Source organism: Physcomitrium patens, chromosome 3, assembly GCF_059467195.1.
Source record: "Physcomitrium patens ecotype Gransden chromosome 3, ASM5946719v1, whole genome shotgun sequence".
NCBI classification, from domain to species: domain Eukaryota; kingdom Viridiplantae; phylum Streptophyta; class Bryopsida; order Funariales; family Funariaceae; genus Physcomitrium; species Physcomitrium patens.
The window spans coordinates 7829200-7850556 of NC_143412.1; the positions used below are offsets into that span (position 1 = coordinate 7829200).

The 21357-nt window shown below is 37.1% G+C and overlaps 3 protein-coding genes across 3 annotated transcripts; 1 reads left to right on the plus strand and 2 right to left on the minus strand.

The window, feature by feature from the left end:
* Nucleotides 1-679: 679 nt before the first annotated feature.
* LOC112280318 (uncharacterized) lies at nucleotides 680-3631 on the minus strand. Its single transcript, XM_024515671.3, has 10 exons — nucleotides 3261-3631; nucleotides 2851-2909; nucleotides 2568-2608; nucleotides 2368-2399; nucleotides 2135-2163; nucleotides 1944-1980; nucleotides 1763-1819; nucleotides 1578-1654; nucleotides 1239-1312; nucleotides 680-1077 (listed from the first exon to the last, which is right to left on the minus strand). The coding sequence occupies exons 1-10, from the start codon at nucleotides 3360-3362 to the stop codon at nucleotides 1058-1060; spliced, it is 528 nt and encodes a 175-aa protein (XP_024371439.1). The 5' UTR covers nucleotides 3363-3631; the 3' UTR covers nucleotides 680-1057.
* A 757-nt stretch (nucleotides 3632-4388) lies between these two features.
* Nucleotides 4389-9249, minus strand: LOC112280317 (uncharacterized). The gene is made up of 9 exons (XM_024515670.3): nucleotides 8323-9249; nucleotides 7612-8118; nucleotides 7367-7432; nucleotides 7049-7193; nucleotides 6590-6808; nucleotides 5917-6139; nucleotides 5499-5697; nucleotides 5111-5248; nucleotides 4389-4881 (listed from the first exon to the last, which is right to left on the minus strand). Exons 1-8 carry the CDS (start codon nucleotides 8994-8996, stop codon nucleotides 5128-5130), a joined length of 2154 nt encoding a protein of 717 aa, XP_024371438.1. The 5' UTR covers nucleotides 8997-9249; the 3' UTR covers nucleotides 4389-4881; nucleotides 5111-5127.
* Nucleotides 9250-12000: 2751 nt separating this feature from the next.
* LOC112279323 (uncharacterized) lies at nucleotides 12001-14529 on the plus strand. Its single transcript, XM_024513663.3, has 2 exons — nucleotides 12001-12537; nucleotides 13292-14529. Exon 2 carries the CDS (start codon nucleotides 13386-13388, stop codon nucleotides 14292-14294), a length of 909 nt encoding a protein of 302 aa, XP_024369431.1. The 5' UTR covers nucleotides 12001-12537; nucleotides 13292-13385; the 3' UTR covers nucleotides 14295-14529.
* The last annotated feature ends 6828 nt before the right edge of the window (nucleotides 14530-21357 follow it).

Sequence of the window (21357 nt, forward strand, 5' to 3'; positions counted from 1 at the left end):
AACACAAATTGAATGTCATCTAGAGTGAAATATTGCTCACCAGTAAATTATTTCATGTAATTGGCCTTGGTTTGGTAGCGGCTTGTGGAAAGCAAATCCAGTGCACGTCAATGCATTGCAATGTAGCCGAGTTTGCCACAGTAATGACAAACTTATTCTTTGTGTGTCTCCATTCTTTGTTGGCCGAAGTTGCGATTTCATTTAAGAATCTTGGGGTTTAAAATAAGGTGGATGATGAGGAGCCCGAAGTTGTGTGTCCAAAGCCCGGGCAATATCAATCGTAAAGGATATCTCTAGTTCTAAACACAAGCGCTTCTTTATGCAAATCAAATCTTAGCTTCATTTTTGTTTCTTCCATGTATAATCTGGTGGCTAGATTTTGCAAGGATTGGAGTGACTCTTTCCTCTCTCAACATTTTGACAAATATTTTAAATTTCATGGAGAGATTTTTGAGAATTTTATGGATTATAACAATATCAGATAAGATACAAACAGATGTAAAAGGTGTCAAAAGATACAAACAGGTTATTGGAGTTATTTAACTATTATCTTCTAAAGCTCAAATAGCTACAAAGAATATCTCTCTTTCGTGGCGAGGCAAATCTTACAACGACATAGACTCCAAAATCAGCCTTAGGATAAGACAACAAGCAGAGCACAGGTAGATTGCATGCTCTATTCTTACAAAGTTCACATGGCGTTGTATTGATGGTTTGGACACACCGATATAATTACACAGGCTACTTGAACAAAGTCTACACTCCACAGCTTCTGAAAGGACAAGGTCAAATTCTAAGATCATGATCTACCCACATGCTCAAGTTCAATCTAAACTTGTGACCTAGAACATAGTTAGCAAACGGACATTCGTTTTATGCAAAGGTACATGAGAATACAATGCGTGAGCTGTGTTCTTGAAAGCCTCAATATCCGTCATCAGATTTTGAGGTAGGATTCACCGGAACGATACTTACTAAGCTCCATTTGCTTGATTGCTACTTGCTCAAATCTTCGATGCTGATTTCGAGCAAAAATTTCAGTGCAAGTGAATGGCTTTCAAATTCGCAAGTTTGCGGCTGCATAGGGCCAAAGCATGAGAAAGATAAGCTTCCACTATGAATCAATGGAATATTCAGTTGAAAAGTTTCCAAAAGTGCTCCAGCATGTTCACAAAGGCAGGTTTAGTAGCCCAAGAAGAATAGAACTAGGCTGAAGGCAACACGGAGTAGAATAATACCACAATAAACGAATTGATTGTAATCTAAGGTGATGCGCCCTTGTTTGGTGGTATCAAACGCAGTGAACAGATTCCTGAAAAATTTCACATCACTTCTATCAGGAAAGCCTGCCACATCTGCACATAACTTGATTCTCGATTTGATTACATCTTCTAGAGCTGGAATCAACGCAAACTCCACGATATGCATGGTTTGTACCTTAAAGAAAAAGCATGGAAACATCAAAGCAGTACCAAAATTCAGAAAACATCTATTGCAATGATCATTTTTCTGAATTCGAAAAGTGATAACTGAAAAGCACGAGCTTAAGAAGACGATTCCAAGCGAAAGGTGCTCACTTGGCCGATTGCAGAAAGATGCATATAGAGATGAAATCATTAATCTGGAACTTCCCTGATCGCTTCGAATCAAAGCTCTGAAAACCCACGCTTCAATGCTCATCACAGCCAGCTCAAAAAACATCATGAATATCTTTTTTTCAATAAGAGAAACTCTACAATGAGAAGAACCGCGAATGTCACACCTGACAAGTCGTAAGGAATGACGGCTGGTCCAGAGAAAATCCTGCCTGATGCAAGGCCTGCACATAATACCATCTACTTTTAAACTAAACTGCTTCATGCCTCTCAGTTTCTAAGAGATTGATAATTTCACGGAGAGTAAAGCGCACAGAGCTTTGGTGCCATGACGAGGAATCGACATACCATATAGACCTCATTCAACGACAGAGATTGTTGATTCCTGCAATCGCAAGCACATTTCCCAACTCCTCAGACAAAAATTCATAAGGATGCTTATCTTAAACCATTTCGATTAACAAGCTTCAGATACATACAAGTTGGCAGATGTTAGCCTAAAATGACGAGCATGTGAAGCAAATTTTGCAGTTGAGTACCTGGCAACATTTGAAAATGCACGATGTGTCTGCAATTCGAAAATAGAAGACCATTACAGAAAACTACTGGAAGTAAGCAGCCTGCTGTATAACTTTTAAAAAATCACAACAAATCCACTTGTAGAAATAACAAGCTTTTAAAAAATTAATCAATAAAATGTAACGTGTCACAGACCAGTCACCGTAAATTGATGAGCAAAAGCACATGAGGAAGCCAGAAATACTCAACGCACCATGTTGAGAAAATTGTGAAGCTTAGTGAACTCTGTATTTCATCCAACACCCCTCACCTATCAGGTTATACACTCCACGACAGATAGGCAATTGAAAGATGCAGAGCTACCCAAATTTAGTTCAGATCATCAACATATGAGTTAGTTGTTGTCTCGTTAACTGTTCAAGACATACAAAGAATGCTAAAACGAAGTCTTACCTTCAAAAGACATGGCACCATTTTGATCCGCATCGTACATTCTGTGCAAAAGATCAGTAAATCATTTATGGGAGGATTTGTAATCACTAATTGCATGCGAATTAACGTTTATCATGCATTACACAGTGCAAAGGCATTTAGTCGCCTTAAAAAATGTATATATATATATATTCGTAAATCGAAGCAGACAATTGGAAAACAACTCCAAACCTTAAAGCCTGGCTTTTAGACACTTGAAAGTGCAGCTACTAATATACAGAGTCATGGTTGGAGGTTTGGCTACCTGATCATCTGCGCCACAATTGTTTTAGGGAACCGTAAATTCGACGCTTCCAAAGCTACCTGCACAAAAACGCAGGTCCACACACGCACAATCTGAGAAGATCTGAAACTGCGAAAGAAATAAGTACCAAAATAAGTTTCGTCCTGATCTGTGAGAAAACACAGAGAACAACGATTCTCTATGTGAATAGAACAGAATTAACAAATGTCGGCAACTCACTCCAACCTCTTGAACCCTCTTCACAGTTCTGAATTGAATCGAAGTTCGGAATCCGGCATCTCAAACCGAACGAGAAGGACGAGATAGCTCACATAGACTATAGTATGACAGGTACAAGATACACGCTCATTCAATTACACACCCACAAGCTTACTTTTCAATCGAGCTACCACAGCATGAATTCCACAAACCTGAAGCTCATCGACGTTGATGGAATTAGAGTTATCCGTATCGACAGACTGGAACCACAACCGCAGCGACTCTATGTCCAATTCCGCAGACTGATGCTCCATCTCTCCACCTCAAAAAAATTTCCCCGCAGCCCTAATCCCAGAAAAAACGATGTCGACCTTTACCGCCAACAGCCTGGCTACCACGATTACTGCTCTTGCTGATCGGATTAGTTGCTTGCGCTATACGATTCACACCAAACTGCGAGCAATTGCCGCTAGAGACAGCTCAAAATCACTCTCTAATTGCTGAATCCGTCGAACAACTTTGTGAAAGACGATCGTTGAAGGCGTGAAGGCCTTCGTCCCGCATTGCTGCTGATTGCAGCAGTGCCTTCGACTCTGATACTCACCGATGGGCGCGTTCACACCGCGGTGTCACCAGTGCTCTGTTCGTTGCCTTTCTTCATCCGGATGGATGGGTGATTCTTGGAGAGACGACGTCTCATCGGTTGCCTTCATTTTTATAGAGCCTTGTGGGCAGAATTAATCTGAATTTATTGTTCCGTCCACTTTGTGAATGGATTGGTCTCGTCAAAAACATTTCACCTGCTAGATTTTCTTAATTTTTGGACATTGTGATGAAAAAAAAAAAATATTAGTTGTTCTTTTAGTTTGGTGTTTTGAGAGTTTCCATATATCTGTATAAATGGCAATTTCACATTATGGACAAAGAATTCTATAAAGTTCTAAATATCGATTTGTTACTTAAATTCAAATATGGATGTGATTGTATTAATATTACATTAATACATGGGTACCTGAGTGTATGCTTTCTTTTGCACTTCATACCAAAAATTTGATTTTTGAACAGAGAAAAGAAAATATTGTGTACATGTTCAAATGGTTACAACAGCTACAACTTCACTCTAAAAGGAAAAGCCTTAGTACCAAGTAAAAAAAAGAGTATTGATGAATCAATGAGTAGGTCATTTAACATATAAGTAAATATAACAAGAAAGAAAACAATTTGAAAATAGCTTAGGTTTGTGGTGAACTGCAAGGGAGATATCACCTAAATGACATTTTACAAAGCAATCAACACGTCAACCCAAGCATAGGAGAAGAAATTTGCAGGAGAAGCCTTCATAAGTAAAATCATCCTAGAATCATGGCTCGAGTTGAGCCCCAAAAAATAATTGCTTTGAATAATTAACATGCCTCATTAGCCATTGATCACAATACCACAGAATCAACACTGGCTATAACAAGATAAAGACGATGTTGCGGCAATTGCTACGATGGAATGTGTCAGTCATGAAAGAGAAGACCTTCTCTACATGTTCGAAAGCCATTTGGCTGCTTCGAAATGCTAATAAAAGCCCACCAATTGGAACTAAAAATTTCAAGAGATTCTTGTCAGCCCATCACGGCTCTCTATAAAACCTTGATTAAGAAGTAACTAAGCACTACCAACCTTGTCCAGAGCTTGTCATCTAAAATAGCCCTAAGGCACTACATACTGATTACATTCTAAGCTGCCAAAACCAGCATCCTCAGAGAAAAATGTTACAAAGAATGATACAGATATTCGTTGGATCATCAAGAGGCGATAAAATAAGACGCCTTACCCTCCGTAAACCTGAACATTGTAACAACAAGCAAGGAGACGGCATGTCCAAAGGCATCATCAGGCAAAGTTTCTGGTTCATTAACATTTTCTTATATAAACATAACCAAAACAAAACAATCGGACCTAACACGAACAAATATCATATAAGATGTTCATGTTGAGCCTAACCTCCACGTAGCCGCAAGCACCCGATAATTAAGTTGAAAACGAAGGTATGCAGGAAGGCATGTGTACTCACCCAAAACGAACCGGACACTAGGCTTCGTCATCGGAACCTGTTTTTTGCCTTTTCCATTTATAAGCAGCTTCCAATATTTTAAGGTTTGGAGCCATGCCAGTCTCCTCAGGAAAGATGTAGTCGGTATACTCCTCGAAACTTCATGTAACAAAACGATGAATGTCAAAGAGTGTGAACCTTTCGAGACTTAAAGAAAACAAACAAAACATAGCAGATACAAACAGAAACATAGCGTATTTGCAAACTAATTGAGGTGGTGCGCATAATAATAGAAAATACAAAATTAACTGAAAATTAAAATATAGAAACAACTAAATGAAATACAGACATAATAAACATCTAACTCAACACCCTAAACCAAATAGATATCGAAGAAAATAATACATACCCAGCAGGTGTTCCATCCTCTGATATTATTGGACGCTTCCGTTTTACTTTCCTTGGCAATTTCCTTTGGACAGCCGCAAGATCTCCAAATTCTCCGAAATTACGCTCTGTTTCCTTCCACTCCTCTAACAACAAGGCTCTTTCTTCTTTCTGTTCAGGTGATACTGTTCGCAGGCTCTCGTACGCCCTTTCAAACACCCCTACAAGACCACAGAATACAATGATAATATTCATCACACTTTAATGGTCTATTGGACAAAACCTACTACTGTATATGATTAACGCATGCAAAAAACAGCAATCTAAAAGTAAACCAAATCCTGAGAAGATCACATTCTGAGACAATGACCCAAGCACCAACTCTAGTCTTCATGCACTAAACGCAAACAGAGTAAGAATATTAACAGAAGTTGCATTACCTCTTGCTCTCTGAGCTCGCTCTTGAGCTTGTCCAGCGGCCTTGGCAATATCAGGTCCCCTGCCTTCTTCTTCCGCACGTGCCTCCTCCTCCAGGGGCACTGCTGCCTCAAACTTGGCATAACTTACCCAAACCTTCAAGTGCTTGGTCCGGTCCAAAAGCCTCTCGTACAGTTTTCGTGTGCGATCATGCTCCCCCTCAGAGATCTCAAACTCAATGTAGCCCTACATTATGAAAGACGGCATGTCAGTGTGGGCTACGTTTCAGAATGCCAGGGTTTTTCCAGCAACAAGTCAAAACTAGCTAAAACTTGTATGCAGTCCCTGTATAGTCATCCAAAAATATTTTGAAATTTACCAGCCGGATGTGCGCGCCTCTATTCTTCCTACGATATGGGAACAAAAATAATTCAAAACGGCGCTATGGGAGCAGGCGAAAGAAGCACAATTTGAAAGTGGTAAACTACCACTAAGCGACTCTTGATCATTTTTAAAAGTATTAAAATAAGAACACTACTCCAGCCAGGAATGTTAAAATCTACTCGGGAGTATTATCTAACTGCATGAAAAGTCTGTTTCCGAGTAATGAAGAAAGATGTGCGACCGATGCAATTACATCCTTAAGTGACAAGGTGGATAATGCAAAACCCCTCCAATACAGGATACTCCACTCACCTTCCACAATAACTCAGGCATGTCAAGGAGCGGTTGTGCAATAGCGATTTCAAAAATTGAACGCCCTCTTTCAGTCTCTCCTAAGGACCTCTCCAATTCAGCATATTTACTCCATGCATAGCAACTAGCAGGTGACCACTCCAGATATTTCTCATACAGAGTTCGACAACGGTTTATGTTGCCGAGCTGCAGTTCGATCTCAATATACGTCTTAAAAATCTGTGTCAGCCCACAATAAATGAGGTCAATGTAAAGGGTGATAATTAAGCTCTCAAAAGAATCATTTGAAGCTCTTCTTATAAACAAACATGTAAACCCATGACCAAGCCACAACAATAGCCGTGCTTATTCAGATGAAACTCATAGCATATCAGACACCACGAAATCTAGAACCTACCGTAAACCTAACACGAAAGAGAAGAGGCAGAGACACAGAAAAGATCAACTTTGGACAAGAACCTTGTCTTTCGGAGCTCTCCCAATAGCATTACCGAGAATATTTCGTGCAGCTTTAAGATCTTTCTGCCGAATCTCAAATTGAGCTGCCATGATCCATATTTTGGCAAAGGTAAACTTTGCGTGCGGAACAATACTCAAGCATGCCCTGCAATGTATTCCGGTCATAGGAAGAGGAGGTGAGACCTTGTATAAACGGAAACATTCAAGGTATGTGGAACAAGACATCGAAAAAGACCCACTTGCCCATCCAAGCAAGTTCAACAAAAGACAGCAGCCGATATGTTTAAAGTACAACTAAATAGACGAGCCGGAACATACTTGAAGACATCTCTAGTCCTGCCGTAGTCTTCAGCCTCCAGTTCCTCGTAAAGGGCATAGTTAATCCTGAAACAAACACAACAATCACAAAAAAAGATATAAATATCGGAGCCAACTCAAGCTTGCAAACGTGAGAACAAAAGTACAAGTGGAAGTGGAAATACATAGAAAACCCAATATCCCGGAGGATAATGATGTTTAACAATGCTACCAGGTGGTAAATGAAACTTTGAGACTAGAAATACCATAAATAAATGTAACGTTGCCAGTATCGCTTTTCCTGTGCAGGAGGCAGATTGGAGATCGATCTCTCGTAGACCTCTCGAACCTTTTCCTTGTCCCCGACACTTTCCTCCAAACGAACATAGTCGAACCACGAAACATAGTTCAAAGGATTCTTCTTCACCTCATCTTCATATTGAAAACGCCTTTTTCCCACAATAACATTCTCAATACCCTCCCTATCACCATATTGCTTCTCGAATTGGACAAACTTCTGATAAACAGTGTCAGCCTTGCCTTTCGGAGTATGATCTAAGGCATACTTGTAAATAACTCTTGCCCGATTCAGCTCTTTGCATCTCTCTTCGAACTGAGCAAAAGCAACAAAAAGTTCCTCAGTCTGCCCATCTTCACCCAACTGCTCCATGGAACGTTCGTAGCACTGTCTTCCTCTAGCAATCTCTCCATTCTTCACCTCAAATTTTGCATACCGAATCCACGCTTTATCACCAGGGTGGCATTCCACATACCTGTATCAATATGTATTGTGAAATTGTTTGATCAATGTAAGTGAAGCAAGTCAAGTTGACAAAAAATTGTAAATTCGCTTCGCTATGCTTGTGTCGAATACAAAAATCACACAAACATTGACTACAAGCAATCATTATAATTGACTTCAACTACTAAGATTTAAAAAAGTTCGGCAATAGTGCACGAGTTCATTCAGTGCACACCTGTCGTAAATCGACCTCGCCCTGTCGGTTTCATTATATCTCAACTCAAACTTAATGTAGGCAGCCCAGCCATGATGATCGGGCTCCCAGGTCATCCACCTCTCAAATACTTGCCGAGCTCCAGCTATATTTCCTAACATCTCCTCCATGTGAATATACTTGTACCAAAGCTGTTCGATTCGAGGAAGTAAAGACACCGCCCGGTCCCACACATTTCTGGCATGATTGACGAATTTGTTTTTCATTTCCATCTCCGTGTACTTGAGCCATAGTGTAGCATTGGTATAATCTACCTCTAAGGCGCGCTCCCAGATTGACCTTGCGCGAGGAAAGTCTTTCTGAATCTCCTCCCACTGCGCATACTTCACCCAAACGCTGGTGTTCCATCTCACTCTCCGAATCAGGTCTTCGTATTCTTTCCGTTTCCGCAATCGGTGCTCCGCGAGCTCTTCCGCGTCGATGATCTTCTGCTTCGGGGGTCGGATTTCAGCTTCCTGTCTCTCTCTGGCCTCACGCAGAATCTGCTCCGCGGTAATTTGGACGGGCGCGGGGGTTTTATTCTTCACCCGGGTGGGGCGAGGCAACTTCACCTCCGTCTCCTTCCTAGTGAGGAAGCCCAACGCCGGGTCGGCCTCCTTATTGCTAAGAGGCTCATTGTACTGCGCGAGCTCCATGTAAATGGACACAAAAAAAACCTTAATTCCACTCCAAACAAAGACTGCAGTTCCTCCCTGCTCACGAAATGAGCAAAGCCCTAAAAAATAAAAATAAAAATAAAAACCCTAAAAAGCTAACCGAGTGGGAGAAGGAGAGGAATCACATGCTGATGTCATAACGATCGATACAGGAAATGGAACCGAAATCAGAGCAACAAAAGGGTTTGGAGAAACTTCTACGAACACGATCTCTCTCTCTTTCATGCTCTCGATCCTCAGAGACAGCGAGCCTCGCACACCAAACTGAACCCAAAACCTCGCGACGACGGACCGACCGGCCGACCGACCCATTTTCCGAAAGACCGCGGAACGCCGACCGAACTTGACCAGTCAGCCGACGTTGGGAGCTTTTCGAATTTTCAAAAGTGAGTTTGAAGGAAATCTAAGAATTTACTGGATTTCGTGGAATCTTTGATATTTCTAAAATTTAAAATCATTGGCCACAAATTTGGCACTCGGCTTGTGGCTCAGAGGGATTTTTTACTTCATATAGTAGTATTAAGGGATTTGATATCCAATTTGAATGATTTAGATGGGATAATTTGATATGGTTTATTGTTTTTCATTATGAATTTTGTGGATAATTATTTTATCAAAATTTTGGGATAAATGTAAAACTTAATCAACTTAGAATCTTGAACGTTATGTGATAAATCTATCGCATTTATTTCATAATATTTGGAGTCTATGTAAGAAGAATGTAATCACCTGATTGTGAGATGTCTAGATATACATTTTATGAAATAATAATAGTTTACGTGAATACTCAAAGATTAACAATGTCTAATTTAGAATTCAAATAAGAAATATTATTACTATAGACAAACTATGTGTCAAGTGGCACATGAAATTAAATCATGCCCAAGTACACAAAATTCACGAGCTTCAACCACAGAGAATCTTTTGTTTGCAAATATATATATATATATATATATATATCTAATTTTTTTGTATACATTCATGTAGACATGTGAAAGACATATGATATTCATTATAGGGCCTTACTCTTTGATACTTTCTGTACTTAAATCATTTCATGTATGTAAAATATGAATGTTTATAATTAACTAAATATCAACTGAGTTATCGAGAATCAGGTATGAACGTTAAATATGCAAACATTCATAAATTTATTTTTGTAATATTTGTTTTTAAATTCCATTCGAAATATTTAAGTCTAATAGTCTATAATTAATTATTAACTATAAAATGTAGTGTTACAATTATTCTGAAATAAAACAATTGACATAAAACAAAAAATTATAAAGGATGTTCTAGTGGCTTTGCTTATTGAGTTATTGAAAACATGTCTGATTTTTGTTTAGTAATATTTTTATACTTAATTAATTTGATCATATCATAAAAAATCGATTTTGTTCATCTATTTTTTAAATGTATTCTTAATGGTATTTTGCCTTTGTAGCAATATGCACAAAACAATTTGTAAGAAGAAACCATTACTGAAATAATGATACTAAGAGCCCTAATTGTGAGAAGTAAATAATGAACACATCTGACAAGTTTTTTGCATGGAAGAATTTGTGGGTTTGATTTAATGGGGATTCTTTACAACAACAAAATTGATGGACTTGACAATATATTGAATGAAGTTATAAACATCTCAAGGGCCAAAACCTTCTAAGCTTGGAACTCTTGAACACAAAACTTCTCACAATTAGGGCTCAAGTAACTTTTATTTACACTTATTTTTTTGTATTGTTATTATTATTATTATTATTTCATCTTCTCCTTGGACTTGCAAGATCATATAGTATACAAATTATTTTAGTTAATGTCAACACCTCCTGTAACTATTTTTCTCTGTTTGTGTAATATTTCAGGATCTGAACCAATATGTGGTTTACCCTTTTGATTGTTTGGTGTAATTCTATAACTGTTAGATACTAATCCCAACCTGATTTTCTAATATAAAATTTTAAAATAATAATATAACCATGATTGTTTCTCAGTATTCAGAAGAATTAACTCAAACATGTTTCAATAGTATATACTTGTTGACTCAAAAAGATTCAACAATGGAGTGTTGATTCAATTTTTAATTATAAACCCACAACAACTAAAATTCAAAACCATTGAGTCACTCACATACATGTAAATAGAAAAAACAAAAAACCTAGTAAACAAGGAAAAAAATAGCAAATCTACTTAAAATGCAAAAATTGCTCACCAATAAAAACCCATCTCTTGTAATTCAATGTTAACCGAAAATATACGTAAAAATAAAAATTTAGGGCTATTTAGGGACAGTTTTCATCCAATATTTCATCGAACATCCAAAAACTGTAGGCTGGCAGTACTCCACCTCCGAATAGTAAGAACCACTTTAATGAACGAAAAACAATACAACTTCATTCATCCTATCGTTCAATTACTGACATATGTTCATCCATATACGAGCGTTCGTCAAGCCTTTTTCCTCCAACGGATGAACTGTACGACACTGGAAAGTCACACGAACTGACGACGTGTTCACATTAGGCGCCAATGGAACCCGGGTATCACCTAAGTATTAGCCCAGTATCAAAGGATGAAATGCCGGCACCGTCGGTGAGTGTTGTTGTTGTTGGTTCTACTTCTTCTATGATGGAGATCGCCTTATTAAAGCAGTTGAAAAAGGCGAAAGGAACGCCGTAGGTTGGCTAGAGCCGAGATTTACTGGAGAAAAGGTGCGGGCCGGGTCCACCACAGTCGGACGGAAATATCATCGGATACGGGGAATCGGGAACCTGGTGCCCATTGGAGGACCCGGGTAACTTTTAAAGTAGATTCCCGAGTGCCTTTTCATCATGTGGCGCTTACGGGCTCCACTCACGGTCTTTATGGCCCCCGTCTGAACACGTCGACTCTCCCGCACGTCCCTGTCCACCGTGGAGGCCCGTTCACACCTCCCACAGGCAATGGTCGGAACCACTCCTCGGCAGCTCATGGCTCACTGCAGACCAGCAGCCACCGATTGTCGTCCGCCACTGAGCTTTACAATCTTTCGCTCCTCTTCGCAATCATGGAACTGTTCGTTGGGGTTTGCGTGAGAGAGAAGGAGAAAACGAGAGAGCGAGAGAGCGAGAGCATTTTGCCTCATCTGCAGTTCAGTGTGTCCTTCAGGGGAATGTCAGACCTTGTGCAGAACCTGGCTGCGGTGCGGTAATTGATAGTGCCCTCGCATTGTGTTGAGAGTGCGGTTGGGATTTTTCTTGCTGCTTGGACTGTGAGAGAGAGAGGCCTGCGGGACCAGGGTTTGTAAGGGACCAGAGGAGCCGTCTGTAGGACTTGAGCCGGCGTGGGAGTGTAACCTGCGTGGCGTGACTAAGGAGTTGAGGCTGACGAGAGAGTGTTACGAATCGGGTAATTATTCCCTGTAGGTCTGGGCTGAGTTCGCTTTGGATCAGTTTCGGCTCCTGCGATTGTATTTATCAGGTTTGGAAAGACAGAATGTCATCTGAGATGTTGCCTCGTCAAGCGCATGGAAGCTGTTGTTGATGTAAGTTTGCTCAACCAACGCTGTCAACCTGGTCTGACTTCCTTCTGAGTTTGTATAGATTGTGCGATAAATCCCCTCGTGTTGATCGCTCTCAGATACAACGGTCCCAGTTTGTAATTCCAGTTGTGGATTCCGTCCTACCACTGTACTCGGGCGCACTAGTTACATTCGCTCCATTCATTTCATGCATTTAGGAGTTTAAGTTTAGTTCGGGGTGTAGTAATTGACTCATTTCACTTTTTCTTAACGAAGATGGTGTGCCTCAAACATTTTTGTTTCTGGAACAAAGTACTAGTGTCGAAACATAATTCTAGTGAGTTCTTCGACTGTCACCCTTACCTTCGGTTATCACTTTACTTCGTTTAAGAACATAGTGAGATTGCGTGTTGATAAGAGTAGTATGGCAGTTTGTCCAGTGTCTTGAAGTGTTTGTCAGTAGTCAACTGAACGGCCTACTCGGAGGTAGTCCAGTTAGAAAGTGGTTCTAGATTCAGGGACATGAGAATCCACTCCAGCACATTTTTGAGTACAAGTTCCAATGTTCTCGCTATGTCCCATAGAATCGAGCCGAAACGTTAACCCGTGCTCCCTTCCTTCTGAAAGGACAACGAATAGAAATATCCATACAGTTAGAATGTAGTAAACTCACCTGAATGATATAGTGCCTACATCGAAGCTACTTACAATGATGACAGTCAGTCTCTATTTTCTACTGGGTGCTTGACTAAGCCTTACCTTTTTTTTCTTACACAAGGTTTCAACTCGATTAAGTAAACCGCGAGCGCATCTCAGGCGTGTTCGAGCATTTCCAGAATTCCTGGAGGTTACACTTTCTCGAATCGTCTGCGATGGCCGTAAGTAACCAGACTAAGAAAAACTCCAGCACGAGCCGAGTATTCTTTCCGGCAGAGATGTTGGAACGATGTGCGGACGTCAGCAGGAGTTCCCAGTCTCCAGCTTCTTCAAATTATAGGAAACGAAGCGTCTCCGTTGGAGATGAACAGAAGGGCAAAAGTAGAAGAGTCTCCTTAGATGTGTCAACATGGAGCTTGCCTTCATCTCCATCTGAGACGGTCTCTGACAGAGTGATGAAAACGCCTTCGGGTTCTGCCCATGGAGGGGTGCGCTCCTGCGTCTACCCTGAGTCTCTAAATGTGTCCTACGAACCGAGCCCGGTGCTGGAGAATTCTGGCTTTTCCTGCTACGAATCAAGTCTCACCGGACTTGGATGTCCAGGCCAATATGATGTCCTAGTCCAGAATAGTGTGGAGACCAACTCTCCAGTGCCACTGCTCGCACCTCTACCGACGAAACAGAACAGATTCAACCTTTCGAGGTACCAGTTGGATGACGACGAAGATCTCTTCGCCACGATCTCCGAACCTGCAGCAGCTCAAGACGAGGCCAAACCCAATAAATTCAAAACCCAGAGAGAGCGACTGATGGTGGCGATGTCTCCAGAGAGTGAAGAGTCTGATAGCACTGCTCCTGATTGCGACGTTACGAATCTCCCACATGGGGGTGATGAGTCATCGCAGGACAGTTACATGTCCCAGAGAGAAAGGCTGAGACGCTTCAGCAATGAGCAATGTCGTAATGTGGTAATTCCCAATCAATGGGAGGGTGAGACGAAGTTGCAGGAGTTTGTGGCGTTCGGAAACATCGAGGCCGCGCTGCGACCCTTGGGATTGATGATGGCACGCGCGGCGCTGGTATCAGACTCCGTTAACACCAGGCACCACCGCCCGACCTCATGAGAGGCCAACATACACTACCCTTAGCAACCCAGTGACTTTATTAGACTCCATTTTGAGTGTAGAGCGTCGGCAGACAAAAAGAAAAATAACGTTTTTGCTTAGTGTACATTGTTGTACCCGTCATTGATTCTCGTGCGCACAACTCCAAATAGAGAGCGCACAAAGAGTCTGGGATGATTACATTCTCTGTATCATATTACATTTTGAGGAAAATTCATTCTGCATTTTTGACGATTCTAAGTCTGACGCCGCTCATTACCACATGCTTCTTGTGCTTCAGTTTTTCAGCATGTTAGCGGCAATTGCTTGGGCAATTGCAACACGAAACTCCACTACTATGTAACCATGACCCATCTGTTTGACAGTGAACACCGTTTTCTTGCTATCATTTTGCATACATGCTGTTGCTGCTGTCCAATTTTCCTCTTTCCTTTGATTTCTGCTCTAACCTGTCGGTTTGTAGATGTTCTACTTTGTGTGCCATTATACGTCGTACACCATTCTTGTGTTCCACTCTTGCTGTCATAAGCTCTTTTGATGCCTCTATGCATTAGCAGTCTGTGCATAGTGTTTGCATAGTCCTTGAACTGTTGTGGTGGAACTTGTTGCATCTTCTCATTGTCATTTCGACCACTGTCTATAAGACCAATTGTCAGCACTTGCCATGGCATAATTGTTGTTACTCCATTTTATTGTTGCCTTTCATCCTTGCATTCCATAAGGAGATGTGGTCTGGCCATCTGTTTAACTTGTATTTTGTTGTGATTTTGTGATTGATTTTGATCGAAGTAGTGATGTGAATAAAGATGATTTTTTTATTTTTATTTTTATTTTTTTTGAGGCTTAGTGCTACGAGTACAAATTGGGGTTGTGAGATACATCACTACTCCAAAAGAAACACAAGTTATCACAAAAATAAATTAATCTTTTTGTTAATCTAAGCATTACATGCATTTTGAGCAATTTTCCATTTGAAGAAGAAAATGCCAAAGATATTTTAATTTGATGGAGAAACATACTTGTTGAATGGTTTATTTGCATAAATCATGCAAATCGTACTTTTTGGGGTTGTGGTAAAATGTCTTCAACTTTTTGTTGGATATTGAAGTGTGACTTCTAAAAAGTACAAGTTAAAAAATATATTCTAATGTGCAACAATTATAAACTGTTATTTATAATTAATCTCAAGAAGGTGTTCTAAATTCTTCTTTATTGTTTATTCTTCAAAGGCAAGTTAACAACTCAAGAGGAATCTATGCTTGATTTTTATTTTATTGTGTGTGTGTGTGTATGTTTTTTTAAGGTTTTATTGATTCTATTGTTGTATACTTGTGTAAATACATTCTGAAGAGTCAAGGATCTTTTTAATGTTGTAATGTAAATAACTTAGTTATGCCAAAAAAAACGATTTTTTTTTAGTTTAAAATGATGAAGAAATTATTTAAAAGAAAAATTAAAAATACTTTTAGGCCTTTAGATGCTATATAAATTGCTATATAAACTTATAGAAAGAGTTTTGTTGCTACTACAATAATGTCAAAAGATGATTGAATGAACTAGTTTAAAATCAATAGTCTAATAAGATTTTAAATTTTATTTTAGAATTTATAGTATAAAAGATTTTTTAAATATTAGTTATTTCCAATATATTAGGATATTCATTTTATAAGGTAGGGAATTAAAAGTGGTGTAAAAAATAGAAGTCAATCAAGTTAGTTGCATTTGAATATTTTTAAATAAGAAAAAGATAGTGCTTTTTATTAAGTCTTTAGTTTTAAAGGAAAATAAAAGTTCTTCTTTAGAATAAAATATACATATAAAATTCCATGTTGAGTGTGTTTATATGCATGAGGTATGTATGTTGCAACAAAATTGGTAAAAAGTAGCAACAAAAAAATAATTATGTGGATTACAATTGAACATGATAAAGTATGTAGAGAGTAAAAAGATATGAATTATATAATTGAATAAAGATTTTATGATAAAGTATGTAGAAAGTGAAAAGACATGAATTATATAATTGAATAAAGATTTTATGAATGTATACTAGAAAAAATCATATGAAGATAATAATCACTTTTGCAATAAAATATTGATTGATAAGTAAGGAGTTAAAAAAACTATGGTGCAATAATTGAGTACAACCAAAGAGAGTGTGAATCTTTTTTTTTATGGCAACAAAATAAGAAATCTAATAAGAGACAAAAAAATAAGGCAATAATTTAAATTAAATTAATGGATTAGAATGATACTTAAAATAAATTCACAAATTTACAATAGCATCATCAAATAGGATGAATTCGGTAAAGAAAAATAATGCATCAAATAAATGAGATGAATATAGATATAAAAATTTATGAAGCAAGAAAAAAAAATTAATTAATAGCCAAAGACAAAAAGTATCATTGTGAAATAAAATGAAATTCTAGCAAAGATATTAACTATTGTATGATAACAAAAGAATAATAACAGAAGAGAGATCAAATAGATAATAATAACTATTAAGAGCATTAAATGTAGCTGATGCTCTTCACAATATTTATTGTAATCTACAATCAATACTATAGCTATAGTATTTGGAATGTAATAGAAAAAAATTATTTATCCTCTCCCCTTCTCTTTTTGTATATGAGACACAACTAGATTAATAGATTTTATGTGAAGCTCTATCTTTCCTTAAAAACTCTCTTATATGTGTATTACTTATTACTACTCTTGTCTCTTTCTAAACATTCTCAATACGTTATCAATATGATTTGCTCCTATATACTATTGTAATTTTTTGTTCTAGTCTTGCTGCTTCAAACATGTTGCTACTCCTACTCTCTGTGTGATTTTTACTACTTTGGTATGTGACTCATGATCTTGCTACACTTCTTGCTAGCCCCTCACACCTTAGCTACTTAGTAGATTGCCTTGCCTTACCTACTTGCTTAGAGTAATTGTTCCGGCCGTATCAACTATTATCATTGCATTCCAACATTTTCAAGCTCTTTTATTTCTACCATTCACTATGGATGGAAACAATTATCTATTATGGCCAAAAATGGAAAAAACAAATTTATTTGCAGAACAACTCTCAAATACCATTATGTTTAAAGAATCTCCTAGAATAAGCACTTCTATTCCTCCTGCTATCTATTGAAAAGTACTTCTTCTCTTTCGTCGTCATCTTGTATCTACATTATAACATCAATATTTGAAAATAGAAGATCTTACAGAACTTTGGAAGAATCTTAAATCTAGGTTTGATCATAAAAGACCATTTTCCTTCCACGTGCATGTCATAATTGGATATATTTATATATCTTGGATTTTCCAAATTTAAATACTTTCAATAGTGAAATATATAGTATTGTCTCATAATTATGATTATATGGACAAAGCATCTCTAAAGATCAAATGATTGAGAAAACTCTCTCTACATTTCTTCTTATATGTGCTATGCTTGTACAACAATATAGGAACATGAAATTTTAGAGTAATTTTGATCTCATGTCCTATCTACTTCTTGCAAAGAAGCAAAATGAACTACTCTTGTACAATGTGGAACCTCATCCTATTGGAACTATGGATAGTTCTAGAATTGCATGCACTTAATATTTCAAAGTCTAAGAAAAAATTATATAAACATGGAAAAGGTGCTCATAAGTAACAGGGCAGTCATAGTCATGATTATTTCTATCCATAAGGAAAGAATAAATATTCTATTATTAATTATAGTAAAAAATAAAAATCAAAGATGTATTCTTACCATAAATATGGAATAATTAGAAATTTAGCACAAACAAGCCATACTTCAAAATATTTTATTAAAATATTTCAAAAAAATAAGAAACTATGAATTGAAGCTTATGAAGTTCATACCATGGATGCATATATGGATTCAATTGATATTGATGATTTAGAAGCTTATATAAATGACAAAACTTCTAATAATGAATCAAATGATGCGCCATTGATTTTGTAACACATAATATCCTGCGGGATAGACGATTTTTTATTGAAAAATCTTCAACTTCGCAAACTAAAAATATGATGACTATGGTTGGAAAAAATGCGTTTTGTTTCCAAGAGGGAATAGTGATGGTAAAATTACCTACGAGTTCCATCATAAAATGTAAACATGTAATGTTTGCACCCTCAGTACCTTGGACTCTGATCAACTACCAAGATATATTTATCAATGGTTATCATTTCTTGACCACCAATTTAAATAGAAAAGAGATTTTGGTTCTTGTGAAGAACCATAAAGTTGTTAAAAAAAAATTTGTTACAAAAAATGGTTTATACCATATTGCAATTCGGCCTCCAATTATATTTAATTTTGTGTCATCTATCACAGAGAGTCATGCTTTTCTCTGGCATGGACGATTGGGACATCCAAGATCTACATTATTTAGAAAGATCATTCCATATATAACTGGGCATAATTTAAAGCCTATAAATGTAGACTCTATAAAATTATGTCGTGCATGCGTGCAAGGTAAGATAATTACTCGGCCTTCAATTTGGAAACTCCTACAAGAATTACCACCAATGCTTGAAAATTTGCATGGTGATATTTGTGGTCCTATTAATCCAATATTGGGACCATTTTATTATTTTTTGGTCCTTTTTGATGCATGAAGTAAACAATCTAATGTTTTATTATTATCAATCCGAAATATGGTGTTTTCTAATCTTATATCTATACTTATTTATTTTTGGGCACATTTTCTTGATTATCCTATAAAAATATTGCGTATGGACAATGCAAAAGAATTTGCATCAAAGACTTTTGAAGACTATTTTACTGCAACAAAAATTGAGTTGACATATTGTGTTTCATATGAACATGCTCAAAATGGACTTGCAGAGTTATTTATAAAGCATATACAATTCATTACTTGGCTACTTCTCCTTCACGTAAATTTACCTGCATCTATGTGAGGTCATGCAGTTTTACATGCTATAACATTGATACGCCTCCGCCCTTCTTCTCTTGAAATTGTTTCAGCACATGAGCTCATTTTGAATCATGTTCGAAATGTATCTCACTTACGAGCATTTGGTTGTCGTGTTTGGGTTCCAATATCAGAACTTCAATGGCGTACCATTAAAGCTCATCAACGAAGAGACATACATGTTGGTTTTGATTCACCAAGCATTATTCATATTATTGATTCATCAATTGGCACATTATTACATGACCATTTATAATTTTTTTATTTTCAACAGAATGTATTTCCATCTCTTCAAGGAGGAGTATCCAATCAACAAAGAAATAAAGTACTTATATTTGAAGCACCAAAAATATTTACAATGAATCGTGATCTTAGGACATCTTTGGCTGAAACCGAAGCTGCTAAGATTTTGTATCTAAAACGGATTGCAGATGAAACACATGATGGCTTCAATGATGCACCTAAGATTATAAGATTTTCTATTAATGAAGCTCAAAATATACCTGCTCAGATTATAGTGCCATTGACTACAATATCTCAAGTTATAACAACAACAAATAAAAGAATTCATGGACTAGATAAGCAACCATGTAAGAAAAAAACTATAATATTGACTAATCCTGGTATTATTTCTCAAAAAATTCTCACTCATTCTATGGGATCACCAATTCATGATGATATATCCATGCATAATGTACCTTCAATTCTTGTGAAAAACAATCTTGAAATTGGAAGGAATAAGATCGAGTTGAGTAAAGAATTATCTATTCTCTATTGTACAATAGATGATATTTGGGACAAACTATCTATTATAGTAGATGAATCATTTGCATGTATGATTATAGAAGCTCTTTCTTGTGAGGAAGACGACCTTGAATTTCAAACCATCGAGGAAGCAATGCATCGCTCTGATTGATTAAAATAAAAAACTACCATTGAGGAGGAGTATGCTTCTTTACATAAGAGGAAAGTATTTGGTCCAATTGTGGACTCTCTTACTTCTTACATTATGGAATATAAGATGGTATTAATACACAAGCGAGATGCTAAAGATCAAATAATCCACTATAAAGCTTGTCTTATTGCTCAAGGATTTATCCAATAGTATGGCATTGATTATGAATCCATATATTTTCTAGTTATGGATTCAATTACATTTCGATATATTATTGGAATGGTAGTTCATTCTACCCTTAAAATGAGTGTCATGGATGTAGTAACTGCGTATTTGTATACTTCACTTCATGCAGATATTTATATAAAAATTCTACCTCATTTGGAATCAAGAACTCTAAATGCACGTGCTTTAGGACAATATCATGGTATTAAATTACAAAAGACCTTGTATGGTCTAAAACAATCTGGACGCATGTAGTATCAATGTCTCTGAGATTATTTAATTATAAATAAGTTTGTAAGTAATCCACTAATCCCTTATTTATTTATCAAATGAGATAAAATTGATTTTGTGATCATCGCTGTATATGTTGATGATCTTAACCTAGTGGGCATTAGATTTGTATGTGTTGCAGCTATTAATCTACTTATACGTGAATTTGAGATAAAAATACTAAAAAAATAATTTTTTGCATTGGTCTTCAAATTATGCATCTCACAAATGGTAGCATTTTTTTTTCTATCAACTAATGTATATTAGAAAAATCTTACAAAGATTTAATATGATTGATACTTATCCATTGTCCACACCAATGGTTGGATGTAGTTGTGATGGTCATGACCCATACCGTCCATGCAAGGAACAAGAAGAAATATTATGAGAGCAATACCCATACCTCGAAGCAATTCGAGCACTTTTATATTTAACCACATCTATTAGACCAGATATTACATTTGCAATTATTGTTCTTATAAGACACAGTGCATGTCCAACACTTCAACATTGGAATGACATCAAACATTTACTACATTATTTAAAAGGTAGTGAAGACTTGAGATTATACTACACACAATCTAAAAATCCAAAATTGGTTGGATATTGCGATGCATGATATAAATTTGATATTGCAACAATTAAATCTCAAACATAATATGTATTTTTAAGACGTGAAGCTGTAATATCATGGAAATCAATGAAACAAATTATAACTGCAACTTCA

Coding starts and splice junctions, on each gene's coding strand:
- LOC112279323 (XM_024513663.3), top strand. CDS start 13,386: ATGGCCGTAAGTAACCAGACTAAGAAAAACTCCAGCACGAGCCGAGTA.
- LOC112280317 (XM_024515670.3), bottom strand. CDS start 8,996: ATGGAGCTCGCGCAGTACAATGAGCCTCTTAGCAATAAGGAGGCCGAC. Junction 8,119..8,322: donor GCGAGGTCGATTTACGACAG/GTGTGCACTGAA, acceptor ATATTGATACAG/GTATGTGGAATGCCACCCTG. Junction 5,698..5,916: donor GCGAGCTCAGAGAGCAAGAG/GTAATGCAACTT, acceptor GTGGTCTTGTAG/GGGTGTTTGAAAGGGCGTAC.
- LOC112280318 (XM_024515671.3), bottom strand. CDS start 3,362: ATGGAGCATCAGTCTGCGGAATTGGACATAGAGTCGCTGCGGTTGTGG. Junction 2,164..2,367: donor TTCACAATTTTCTCAACATG/GTGCGTTGAGTA, acceptor TTCGAATTGCAG/ACACATCGTGCATTTTCAAA. Junction 1,981..2,134: donor GCATTTTCAAATGTTGCCAG/GTACTCAACTGC, acceptor TTGCGATTGCAG/GAATCAACAATCTCTGTCGT.